Raw genomic sequence first — 13798 nt, forward strand, 5'->3', positions numbered from 1 at the left:
CTAGTTGATTTGTGAATTGGGATTAAGTAATGTATGATAATATTATTATATTGGTTAGTGGGGACTGCGAACGATTTATTCTGTGTTTTCCAGATCTAAATCGCACAGTAGGATGCAGAGCAGACTGAGGGTACTACCACGAATTATAAAGTGTATCATATTGTTTATCACTTTTCATTACCAGTCTAATGACCATTTTTATACTTACCGAAAGTGACAAACTATATATATTAATTCTCAACTGGAATATCCATTTCATTGTAACCTGGGTATAAACGCAGTTCCTATGCGCGATACTCTTCCATCATAAATCGATTGTGTGGAAAGCAGCCAGCTGTATTCAGGCGCGTCGATCACATGAAAATGTTAATCGGTCACGCTGCAATCAAAATATAACGACATTTGTCGGTTAGTGGCGCGTGCGCCAGTCGCATTCGAGCCAATTTGGCTAGTGATAAGTTACCCCCTGCCAACTTCCGGACTTGGCTTAGTTGTGTGAATAAACGAAAGGCCATTAGGTCAAGCAGGATTGTTTTACTAATTAAACCTATTAAAACTATCAGATTATAATCAAACGATAGTCCGTATACTTAAAAAACTTAAAATGATAAAAAATTGTCGAAAGAATCATTAAACGGTATTAAAGTACTTTTAACAGTAACGCTATTCGTTATATTATTTTGCTAAAATACCAAGGTCCAATGCCAAAAACCACGATGTCAAACTGCTGTTGGACATAAAAAAACAAAATGTCGGAAAAAATGGCGTCCCTTGCCAAGTGACGCTTGGAAATTGAAATTCTTTCTTTTTCAGTAAATTGGTGATAAATACGTATTAAACTCATTAAATACATCGGAGTCCAGGTAATTTATACATTGTACTATCTTTAGATGTGTTTTTATTGCACATTTTTATATAAATTCTGTCCCTCACAAACTGTTAGTTTGCATCGTTTGCATTATTTTGCATTCGAAGAATTTCCTAAGATTTTATGAGAATCATTGCAATCATCTAACCATTTAACGAGAATGCTGTATATTATTCCTTAATCCATAGAAGTTACATCGCTGTGTACACACTTGTACTATAGATGGGTTTAAAAATGAAACTTGGCAGTAAGTTTTATCAGAAAGTCACTGAACGTAGCTTGTTTCTACAGTAGATACAAACTGCATAGTATTGTTTGAGATTTATAAGATCCTTACCCATTGTCATACCCCATTTCCAATAATTATTACACAGCCATGATGTTACATTCATGATATAACCTTCCTTACTTTCATAGTGTAATGTTAAACGTTATTATTAAACATTTCAGGTTGGACGTGTTATGGCAACACCGAATAGTTACAAACAAAACGCATCAATGTCGATGCCAAGTCCCCAGAGCAATCCGCGTTTGTATTCTTTCTATAACATTATAGTTTACTTATTTATTTAGTTCAGTTTCTAATTTGAGTCAGTTAAGTAAGCATATATTATATAGAATGACCACTGTGTACACAGTCAGTTATTAATGTCTTGTACACCCAAACACTAATTGCGATGAGAAACAACAACTATTACATGGTTGTCTGGAATATCAGAAATAAGAATTTTAAAATGTGTACAAGCGATTTTTATAAGCCTACTTTTAAAAATAAAATGAGTTTTTTGAGTGTTTCTATGAATTGCAAACTAAATTGTTATTTTCCTTGTATCAACTTGTAAAAATGCCCTATAGTCATACAAAATAAATGCCTATTTGATTCATGAAATCTGGAAAATTATGGTTTCAATGTTTTCTATTATTCACTGGCATCATAGATATGAATAAAAATGTTCAAAATAATGGTTTCAAAGTCTTCAACTGAATAAAATTTCAGTTGTAAAAATATTTTTCACTAAAATAAGTTTAGGAAAGAATGACAATAGTGACGGAGTTTCTTGCGCTACTCTCAGCACTGGCCCATTTATTGTCCCAAAGCAGTGGTAGGGCTAATACTGGGACATAAAAGCCAAAATAAATGAGTTTTAATGGCTATGCAACTAGATTCATATCACTGACTCAGGTTAAAAACCTGTATTTAGATTTTATTTAGACTTAGAAAATTAGAAATAGTCCTTAGGAGCATAGAGATTGAAGACATCTTTGATCTTAATGTAACATGATTTGATTGAGTTACTAAGTTTTTGCATTGATTTTAATAAAACATAGTGCTATGTTTGTTGTTTAGAATGTTAGTACTAACTTTTAACATGCAATAGTGCCAAGTTTACGCCTTTGCAAGCTTCGCAGGGCTGACTTCTTGGTCGCGCTGGCATCTAACTGCCGATCCTCAGCATGTGTCCAACTCTGCGCTTCTTTTCGAAGTTGTTGCATTAGAACTTACCTAATAATCTTTTGTTTCTGTTAATTTTGAATTTCCTTGCATTTTAGACTTACATTGTTCTCTTATGTTGGTTTTGTTTCATGTTTTGTTATATTGAAACAGACTACATGATTGCGGGGCCCCCAATGAGTTTCGGTATGATGAAAGGTAATTCTACAGTCAGAATTTTATTATTATTTATTTATTTTTTCCAAATTTTGTTCTCACCCGCTCATCTGTTGTGGATCTAGGTAATCTTTGGGGATTTATAATTTTAATCGTTGCACAAAATTTCTCGTTTCCACATCACAAGCCATTATTATTTGCAATCTTATTTTGTTTTGTTATACTTTTCTTTTTCTATGTCGTCTACTTTCACCGCTAATCGAAGCCTACTAAACGACTACGCTAGTACTGACCGCTCGCTACTAAACTTCACGATTAACATATATTAGTGCATATTTGATTATCTTTTGTTTGCCCCGGCCCGTCCTGTCCTATCCCTTATGCTTTTTGTTTTTTTCTTTCATTTTGCCGGCCTGCTGCTTGGCTTGAAGGCGGGTTGAATGCACCGCCCCACCATAACCAATACGGTTACCACCCGCCATACCAGGGGGGTCCGATGGGCCACCCGGGTGGGTACGGGTGGTCGCAGAGCCCGCAACCGCCCCGTTTCGGTGCAGAGGGCGCCCGCCGGACACCGGGCGGCTCGGGCGGCGGTCAGGCCTCGCAGGCCGGGAAGGACGATAAGACGAGCCCATTCGTATCCACGTTGCATTCGCACCCCGGATTTCAGCCGCAGAAGATCGGGAAGGGCGCTGGTGCGGTAAGTTGTTTTAGAACTTGTTAATTTTAAAGCGCATCCTTAGGCCTGGTTTCCACGGCGATGTGGTGACTTCTCCGCTCCGCTTCGCCTTGGTGGAAACCGGGCCTTAAGGGTTGATGTTAATCTGATAATCATTTTCATTGATAATTTTGAAACTGAATTAAATACAAACATAACCCGGATTAAAATGGGAAAACTTACTTACAAAATCTATTTGCTGGATACATTATTTTATTTTGCGAAAATTTATCTTATCACCTTGTGTCAATAAGTTACCATGATTATTAAGACCATGAAAAATTACTAAAACACTAGATTGTTTGTAATTTGTATATGAATTCAAAACTTTTTGATTACCATACCATGTCTATAGAAATTCCTATATTTTAACCCCCTTACTAATAAAACTTACACGCTCGTTGAACAGTGTTTTAAAGTGACGTTTAGTATGGAAATGTCATTTTAAAACTGTGTTTAACAACTGTGTAACTTTTTATTAGTAAGGGGGTCAGACACACCTAACTCCTCCCTACCACAAACCATGACCTGTTACAACTGTCTAAAACACCAATTCCAGGGCGCCGGCCTTCCCAAGCCGCCGAAGCCGCCAGAAAAACCCCTGATGCCATACATGCGATACTCCCGCCGAGTCTGGGACAGCGTGAAGGCAGCGCATCCAGACCTGAAGCTGTGGGAGATTGGTCGCATCATTGGAGGCATGTGGAGAGACTTGCCAGAGTCGGAAAAAGCAGGATTTGTAGACGAGTACGAGGCTGAGAAGGTAATTATTTGGATATTTTGATGATACAGAGTGGAAAGTAGATCGAGGAAATTCAAGATTTACTATTCACCCTGTATAATGTGGTAGTCCTGCATAAAGTACTTTGAAATTAATACAGTACTGATAAAATATAAGTACAAAATCGATATCTCTAAAACACCCAATAACTTTTATTTATAGTGCGGCGAAGTTCCAATTTCTATATCATAAAAATTCATTATTTTCAATATTCTCGAACATAATTATGTACTTTATGCAGAACAAACCAGTACTTATTAGTGCACATTAGGCCACTAATGGTTTCGCATTAAGAATTTTTTTTAGAGCAATATTAAAGTTACTTTTGATCGCATTTAGTGTGGGCTACTTGTTGCCTAATGTGAAGTAATATTCAATAATTATCAAATGAAGATCATTGTTTATTATTATAATTAATTAAAACAGTTGTGTATGAATGTTGCACAATTCAGTACTTAATAAAAGTCAATAAGATAAATAAAATTTATTTCGACTCAGGCGCAGTACACAGAAATGTTGAAAGCTTACCAATCGTCGCCAGCGTACATACAATGGCTGGCGCACAAGACTCGAGGTACACTGTGATTCCGACCCTACGCTAGTATACTCAGGGTTCAGTTTGTGTATAACCACGCCTACGTCACTGCTTCATTTAACACAGGGTACCGGTATGCAATGTCTGGACACGTACATCTCATGACGTCACTGTACATGATGCAATAGAAGCCACTGTACATTAAGCACTTTTATACAAACATAATAAATATACTTTTGTTTACTTCAAAATTGTAAAAGCACATTTACATAGAAAACTACAGTAAATATTTACATTAGTACAAATAAAAAGGGGTAAAGTCTCAAGTTTTTAATAAATTACTACATTAGCACTAGATACTTAACTAGTGCTTGTAATGACATAATTATTTTTATTAGTCGCACAAGAATAGTTAAATAACTATTTAGACATAACCCGCGCCTGCGACAGTATCGGATGTCACTTTCAGAATTGACACTGTCAATTTGACAGTCTTATTAAGTCGATAAGTCACAGATTAAATATTTTAAGATCAAGCTAATGATACAAATTGAAAATCTTTGACGGTATTTTACCTACAGACACTTTTACTCAATACATTCTACACAATTGTTTATTAAACCTGTCACATCCCACAGTTGGACGCTATGGACTGTCCAACTGTGGGGATAGCCCCAGTCTTGAATTTGACGTTTGTCCTACCATTCAGTGATGAGTCCTCTCATTTCATGAACAATGCCCTAAGACAAGATGTTTTTGTATGTTAGTGTTTGGAATTTTGTGGTGCAACTTAAGACCAATGTTGAATTAAGTTTAAATTGGATTTGAGCTTCGTCGCTTAATACGAGCCTTTAAAACCTCACGAAAAGGAGTGCTGTTACTGCCACATATTTGGAACCTTCATCATCATCAACAGCCGTTTACTTACAGTCCACTGCTGGACTATGAGCCTCTCATTGTAGTGAAGGGTTTTGCCATAATCCCAACGCTTAGCAGGCGGGAGTTCGCAGTTTTAAAGAATGATGATTTTCAGAGAGCGCTGCTGCCCTTCTCTGTTTGATTTGGAACCTTATTGTCATGTAAAGTCCAGAACCAGTAAAGTATTGATCTTGCCAGGTCCAATAAAGCCTAAAATCAAATAATATCTCCGAAACGATACTTGTAGACCTTTCTGATCTCGAAAAATGACTTCAAGTTTTCTACCTTTTAGCGCCTATAACAAAATACATCATCTTGTCTCAGGGCAAACTTGTGACTAACCCTCCACTTGAGTAATGCTAATTTTGTCCTCCACATGCACCTCACCTCATGTATATTTGCACGTTGGGACCTAACGCCAGTCGGAGTACGAAAAGAGCCTCAAAACGTACCACAATTCGCCCGCGTACCTGGCGTATATCGCAGCGAAAAATAAGGCAGTAGGTAAGGATGCGGATGTTGCGCTTCTGTACTCATAATCTGTGGACAAAGTAACGAACTTTTTCAAATAAGACGTTTTGCCGGGATGAACACTGAGTGTCCCAGATATTACAAGAGGGCGCTACTATCAATCAGGGATGTTATGGATATTATTATGCGTAACCGTAACTGAAACTTTCGGAGATCCGAAATAAAAAAATATCCGAAACCGTAACCGATTCAAAAGTTTCGGATGTAGGCAGTTTTTTGTATTGCATTATGTACAGCCTGATTATTTACCTTTAAAATGCCATCTAGTATCTTTTTTTTTTATTACTTTTTATTCGATGTAAAGTGTGCGGCCATGAATGAACCGTGTTGGACAACTATTGCAAATTGCATTCTAAAGCACAGATATCCGAAATAAAAAAATATCCGTAACCGAAACCGGTATAATATTATTCCTATATCCGTAACCGTATCCATAACCGAAACGACATATCATAACATCCCTACTATCAATACTGGGTTATTAGTGCCGATTTTGGCCACATGACGTTTCAGAATCGTTTTACTATACCAAAAGTTATAGCGTGACTGTCATCCTGCTCAAAACGTCTAATTTAAAAGAGTCACAAATCAATGTTTAGGCACAAATCTCGTCGATCAAAACGCGAAATGGCTTATCTGCGTTTGCGCAACTTTGCACTGGACTTTTGCAATAAATTGGTACCTAGTCAATTTGTTAGATATGTCGCAGGCAAATTGTATGATTCCGCATTTTACAAACGGCGTCGTCAGCTTACAAACGCTCGCTGTTCTATGAAATGCCGAAGGCAAATTGGCGACTCGTTCAATTGATAAAATTTCGACTATGATTGTTGCAATAGGGTGACCATCATAAAACACATGTTGGACAAATCAGACTTAATTTCAGAAATCAGGTAGGTATCTATTCAGGTAAGACAAACCTAAAATACTAGCTGCTCCTAAAGCAATTAAAATATTTTCGTAATAAAAACAACACTAAACTAATTTAAACTATTGACGTACCTATATGTAGGTACATAAAACTACGACATAAAATAAGTTTCGATAGTCAGTCCTTTAAGTCTTACATTTTAATTATACCTAGAAGAAGTCTAGAAGACAACACAATATTTTTTTAAACCAATAATATTCCGCAGCAGTCCTCCATCAGTCCGAGCACCTGATTCCATTGTCACCTTAGCGTTTTTTACGTGCCGGATAACCTCAAAAACTATTTCATTTTTCCATAGCTTTTTCACTGCTCCTATTTGTGAATCGTAAAATATTTTTCATTCACTAAGTATAATAAATGTCTTTTTTTGTGAAAAGTCCTTTGAATACGTAGAATTTGCACTGTTTTCTGTATCACAACACCAAGACTCGACGCCATTTTTCTTGTTTTGATTAGCAGCGCCTCGCGTGGTAAGAAAAAGAACTAAATACTTCAATTTGCCGCGGCATTTTGTAAACAGCAATTGAATTGGCTATCAAATGTTTTGGCATATTATAAAGTGCCCAGGCAATTTACATTTTGCCTTCGGCATTTCATAGAGCAGCGAGCGTTTGTGAACTGACGACGCCGTTTATAAAATGCGGAATCATACAATTTGCCTGCGACAGATACACCACTTCGTGTTTCGACCGGTTAGTTCACTATGAAACAAACTTCAAAAGTGTCTGCTTATTTAATGTTGCATGTTTGTCTTGAACTGATCATGGTGCATGATACTTTTAGTTCTCTAACTCTAAACTTTAATATTCTTGCGCAAAAGTTCTTTAACTTCATTGAAATATACAAAGATTAGTCAATACTAAACAGTTTAGATTAATTGATTCTCATTCTACTACCATTCACTCTCACCAGTTTACTATTACTAATAGATCACCTCAGTTCGTTATTTTGCTGTTAATAATCTTCAATATCAAAGTTATATTTCCGCTTAAACTATGTTGTAATGTTGCATTACTTTTTGACTTCTGTACTCGATACATAGGGCTGTATTTTTCTTACACATTTTTAGAAAACAAATAATAATGGATCACTCTTCCCATGGCATTTGATACAGAAATATCATCTTATGGTATTTTGAAAAGGTAGTGGATTTTTGTGACCATAGCAAGCTATTTTTTTACGGTCATTTTTCTCAAAAATCCGCTATACTTTAGGTTTTGAGATTACACATTACTGTAGTTGATCAAAAATGTTGCTTCATAACCTAAAGCGAGGTTTAGACTAGCAATAAAACTTGCAGAAGTACTTCCGCAATCTATTTACCACTGTGTGGCAAGCCAACTTCTGCAAGATTTACACAATGGTGACAGCTTGTGGAAGTCAATTTCTAGAAATTTTATTGCTAGTCTTATGCCTGTTTTCACCATCAATCCCTAATTTTTAAGTGACCCCTATGGTAACACTTAACAGGCATTTTGTTGTCCTAGGGGTCACTTAAAAACCACATAACCACTATGAAAATAGGTGTGGCAAGCCAACTTCTGGTACCAATGCAATGGTGACAGCTTGCGGAAGTCAACTTCTAGTCGTAAACCTCGTTTAACTTTTCTAACTTCTTTTGACTATGATGAATTAATTAAAACGTACTTACAATGCTTAGTAGTCTTATTATAATATGAGCCCCAAAAGTATCGAGTATAGAAGCCATCCTCCAACCCCTCGCTAAACACCATTGCGTCAGCAGTAGGCAACCTGGAGGAGGAGAGTTCCAGCAAGAAGGGCAGCTCGCAGAAGGAGCAGCAGCAACAGGACAGAAGGATCGATATACAACCAGCTGAAGATGAAGAAGGTAAGAATTGGGTACTTATTATGTAGCAATTTCATCCACAAAACAAACATTAGTTGAGAAATTAAGTTTTAAATTCTCAGTGCGGCATGATACAATAATAATTCATTATTACCGCCCCAAGCAATTTTTTGGAAGCTACAAGATCAACTGCTTGACCAAAAATCTGTTTGACTAGAATCTTAGCTTTAACAACTTACGCCCGTATTCACAAACGATGCTTGAAATGAAGCAGCAAGTCTACGCACAGCGTTGAATAGAGCTCTGTGATTGGTTGGTGTGTCACCATGTGCATCCACGCGCACTGTGAGACCTCATAGTAATGTTTGTGAATACGGGCGTTTGTATTAAAGTCGGCTCTTTGAAAGATGGCAGGCCTAGACTCAAGAGAGTGACTTTAATTTAGTTCAGAAGCTAGTTATCCTTCAGTTATTTAATTGAATATCGGCGGTTAATGAACGGTCCAGGCGTCAAATTTTGCTACTTTAACCTTAAGGCTGCGACATATCCACGAAGATATTGTTCAGATGAAACTGTAAAAAATATCCCTGCAGTTGCAGTTTAAATTTTCAAGTTGTCGTCTATCATCCAGATACTAAATTCAGTTACATCTGATTCCAGACCAAGACGAAGGACTATCTGTAAAGCACGTGGCCTACGCGCGGTACCTCCGCAACCACCGGCTTATCAACGAGATATTCTCCGACACCGTCGTGCCTGACGTGCGCTCCGTCGTCACAACCGCTAGGATGCAGGTAAAGCTTTACACTATACATGATGTATACACATTAATGACATATTCTTAGACTTCGTCGTGCCTGGCCTGACGTGCGATCCGTCGTCACAACCGCTAGGATGCAGGTAAAGCTTTACACTATACATGATGTATCCACATTCATGACATATTCTCCGACACCGTCGTGCCTGACGTGCGATCCGTCGTCACCACCGCTAGGATGCAGGTAAAGCTTTACACTATACATGATGTATCCACATTGATGACATATTCTCAGACATCGTCGTGCCTGGCCTGACGTGCGATCCGTCGTCACCACCGCTAGGATGCAGGTAAAGCTTTACACTATACCTGATGTATCCACATTGATGACATATTCTCAGACATCGTCGTGGCTGGCCTGACGTGCGATCTGTCGTCACCACCGCTAGGATGCAGGTAAAGCTTTACACTATACATGATGTATCCACATTAATGACATATTCTTAGACACCGTCGTGCCTGACGTGTGCTCCGTCGTTACCACTGCTAGAATGCAGGTAAAACTTTACACTATACGTGTTGTATCCACATTGATGACATATTCTCAGACATCGTCGTGCCTGGCCTGACGTGCGATCTGTCGTCACCACCGCTAGGATGCAGGTAAAGCTTTACACTACACATGATGTATCCACATTGATGACATATTCGCAGACACCGTCGTGCCTGACGTGCGATCTGTCGTCACAACCGCTAGGATGCAGGTAAAGCTTTACACATACATGATGCATCCACATTAATGACATATTCTCCGACACCGTCGTGCCTGACGTGCGATCCGTCGTCACCACCGCTAGGATGTAGGTAAAGCTTTACACTATACATGATGTATCCACATTGATGACATATTCTCCGACACCGTCGTGCCTGACGTGCGATCCGTCGTCACAACCGCTCGGATGCAGGTAAAGCTTTACACTATACCTGATGTATCCACATTGATGACATATTCTCAGACATCGTCGTGCCTGGCCTGACGTGCGATCCGTCGTCACCACCGCTCGGATGCAGGTAAAGCTTTACACTATACCTGATGTATTCACATTGATGACATATTCTCAGACATCGTCGTGCCTGGCCTGACATGCGATCTGTCGTCACCACCGCTAGAATGCAGGTAAAACTTTACACTATACGTGTTGTATCCACATTCGTGACATATTCTCAGACATCGTCGTGCCTGGCCTGACGTGCGATCCGTCGTCACGACTGCTAGGATGCAGGTAAAGCTTTACAAGATAAAACACTTTAATTAACTATTATACAATTAAAAAAAATAAGACTGGTAAAGACACACTTCCCCGAGGTGTTAAAGTCACACTAGCCGTGGTTGTCCAAGGGACAAATATGCGAACCAGTCTATACCAACTCTGGCCAGTGTGGGGACTGTCGAGTGTAGTCCAAATCCTGTATTTGTCTCTGGTAAACTATAGAAGGTCATTATCAAACAGTGATAATGAAAGTGACACTACATCGCCACAGAAACCGTTTTTTGCAATTTATACAGGGTGGAAACGTTAAGTGATCTCACTCGATTATTTCTTAACTATACAAGATATTAAAAAACTGGTTACTGATCCTGAAAGTGCTTAATGAGCTCTTTCAAACGGTACCAATAATAAGTTACAGAATAAACTGGATCTATCTGAAAATTCAATGTTTCCAGCTTCCATACTAAATGTACCTATACCAGACACACAATATTAGAAGTGTAATTTTTTTAAATTATTAATGAAAAACATTGGTTTTAGGCTTTACTTGCTATAATATTGTCAAGAGATGAGTGTCATGACTGTGGTAGTACTAAATGTATGGAAGAAGGAAACATTGAATTTTTGGTTAGATCCAGTTTATTCTGTAACCTATTATTGATACCATTGGATAGAGCTTGTGAAGCACTTTTAGAATCAGTAATCAGTTTTACGATATCATATGCAGTTTTTAAAATAATGTGACTTTACCAAATGTATGGAAGCTGGAAACATTGAAGTTTCGGATAGATCCAGTTTATTCTGTAACCTATTATTAATACCGTTTGATAGAGCTCATGAAGCACTTTCAGGATCAATAACTAGTTTATTGATATCTTGTATAGTTTAGAAATAATCGAGTGAGATCACTTATCGTTTCCACCCTGTATTTTGTAAGTTGAAATATGAAAATTCTAGAGCGTTTTCAACCGACTTCAAAAAAGGAGGAGGTTCTCAATTCGACACGTATGTTTTTTTCTATGTTTGTTACGCGATAACTCCGCCAATTATGAACCGATTTGAACAAATCTTTTTTCGGCGTATAGGTAATACCTCAAGGGTGGTCCCATTTAAATTTAATAATAGAAAAAACAACCCCCAAGGGTGGAAAATTGGGGATGAACTTTTTTATACGCAATATCTCCGCCGATTGTAAATCAATTTGAACGATTATTTTTTTGTTGAATAGGTATTATCAAAAGGGTGGTTTCATGCGAATTTGAAGAAAATATTTCACCCCCAAGGGTAGAACTTTTTTTTTTTAATTTTTAGTTTTTTTTGTGTTCACGCATTTGAAGTCGGTTTTATTTTTTTTTTTAAAGTTAATTATTGTATTTAAATAGATTTTATAAAAGCTCTAAATAGGGTTTATCTTATATAGCAGCTCAGTTGTTATAACTTACATGACTATACCACACACCATACCTACTGTTCTTCTTGATCATAGTAAACTAATACAAAATATATTTTCTCCAGATATTGAAGAAGCAAGTGCAATCTCTAACGATGCACCAGAAGAAATTGGAGGATGAGTTGCAGCAAATAGAAGAGAAGTTCGAGGCCAAGAAACGCAAGTTCATTGAGAGCAGCGAGACCTTCCAGGAAGAACTGAAAAAGGTATGTAACCCGTTATTTTAGTCTTTATTTTACCAGAAACTAAGGGATGAACAAAGGGAAAAATGTTCAAAATACGTCTAAAGGAAATTCGAAAACGTATTACGTCATGGAGAAAAAACAAAATGGCGATGAAAAGTGTCGCACGCTTTGTAGTTGAAAGATTCTGAAACGCAAAAATCAGAACTAAATTCCCAATATTGATAGTACCGTCCTCCTGTAAATGATATTAACAGTGTTTTCCAACGTGGCAAAAATCGGAACTAATAATCCAGTATTGATAGTAACGCCCTCCTAACAATATCATAGCTAGGACGGTTCAGTGTCACAACAATACCGAATGCCAAATGAATGACCCTTATTAAGTGGTCAAAGTGCGGGGCTTACGCCTTTATTCACAATTAACGATGCTTGCTTAAGTGAAGCAGCAAATCGAACGCACAGCGTTGAATAGAGTTCTGTAATTGGTTCGAGTGTCACCCTGTGCGGCCACACGCACTGTGAGACAGTAATGTTTGTGAATGAACTTTGTTTCGTTCACTAAAGTTAACCAGTGATAGATTACAGACCTGTGTTACATTACTGTTCTAATTAAATGAAAACAAGTTTATTATTAATATGTTCTGTTCCAGCACTGCAAGCCGGCAGTAGACGAAGAGACGTTCTCGCGAATGGTGGAGCGCGCCTTAGAGCAGATGCGGCGCGGCGTCAACCCGGCCGCGCACCCGCTCACGCTTAACCAGGCAGAGAGGAAAGACGAGGTAAGCAGTAACTAATTAATCAATTAATTGGTGTATGATTGAAGGTCGATTTCTAGCTGAAACCTAAGCCCCAAGACTTAAAAATGCATTAAAATTTATAGTAAATAATCATTGTCATGTTACGCTATTATTCCATTTATAATAGTTCCTTTAACTTATTCGCTTCGATAAAGTTTTGCCGTTATTTTGATCGAAAGATACCGAAATTTTGGCGTAAGAATCGTACATGTACAGACTTCACTGATTGACATGAGCACGATATTTTTTTCTTGTTTCTAGTCATTATCATGTTACTTTAGAATTTTAATTTATGTACCTACTTTATCTCTCAAAAGCCAATGGAACAAGAGCCGACGCCTATCAAGACGGAAACAAACGGGCCTAACCCGCCGACACAAGTGGACGCCGTGTCCACCACCGAGCCCAAGCCCGACGGCTCCACCACCGAGCTGCAGCCCGACCCCAAGCCCGAGCCCGAGCCGCAGGAAGGTGAGCTCTGTTCCCGCGCCATAAGGCACAAGGCTGCTTGCACGCGACACTAGTGGACGCGTGGCCACCAGCGAGCCCGAGCCCGACGGCTCCACCACCGAGCTGCAGCCCGACCCCAAGCCCGAGCCCGAGCCGCAGGAAGGTGAGCTCTGTTCCCGCGCCATAAGGC

General features: G+C 38.5%; 1 protein-coding gene across 1 annotated transcript; it reads left to right on the top strand.

Annotated features, from left to right (window-relative positions):
* Positions 1–745: 745 nt before the first annotated feature.
* Positions 746–13703, top strand: LOC135081073 (SWI/SNF-related matrix-associated actin-dependent regulator of chromatin subfamily E member 1-like). The gene is made up of 11 exons (XM_063975794.1): positions 746–863; positions 1319–1397; positions 2475–2519; positions 2909–3177; positions 3755–3958; positions 5852–5933; positions 8636–8740; positions 9359–9492; positions 12242–12382; positions 13012–13140; positions 13476–13703. The coding sequence occupies exons 2-11, from the start codon at positions 1331–1333 to the stop codon at positions 13680–13682; spliced, it is 1383 nt and encodes a 460-aa protein (XP_063831864.1). The 5' UTR covers positions 746–863; positions 1319–1330; the 3' UTR covers positions 13683–13703.
* The last annotated feature ends 95 nt before the right edge of the window (positions 13704–13798 follow it).

This window comes from Ostrinia nubilalis, chromosome 19 (assembly GCF_963855985.1).
Source record: "Ostrinia nubilalis chromosome 19, ilOstNubi1.1, whole genome shotgun sequence".
Lineage (NCBI taxonomy): Eukaryota > Metazoa > Arthropoda > Insecta > Lepidoptera > Crambidae > Ostrinia > Ostrinia nubilalis.

Excerpts from the sequence above, each read along its gene's own strand:
- LOC135081073 (XM_063975794.1), top strand. The coding sequence starts at position 1,331 with ATGGCAACACCGAATAGTTACAAACAAAACGCATCAATGTCGATGCCA. Across the intron at positions 1,398-2,474 it reads AAGTCCCCAGAGCAATCCGC|ACTACATGATTGCGGGGCCC; the intron begins GTTTGTATTCTT and ends ATATTGAAACAG. Across the intron at positions 13,141-13,475 it reads AGGCAGAGAGGAAAGACGAG|CCAATGGAACAAGAGCCGAC; the intron begins GTAAGCAGTAAC and ends ATCTCTCAAAAG.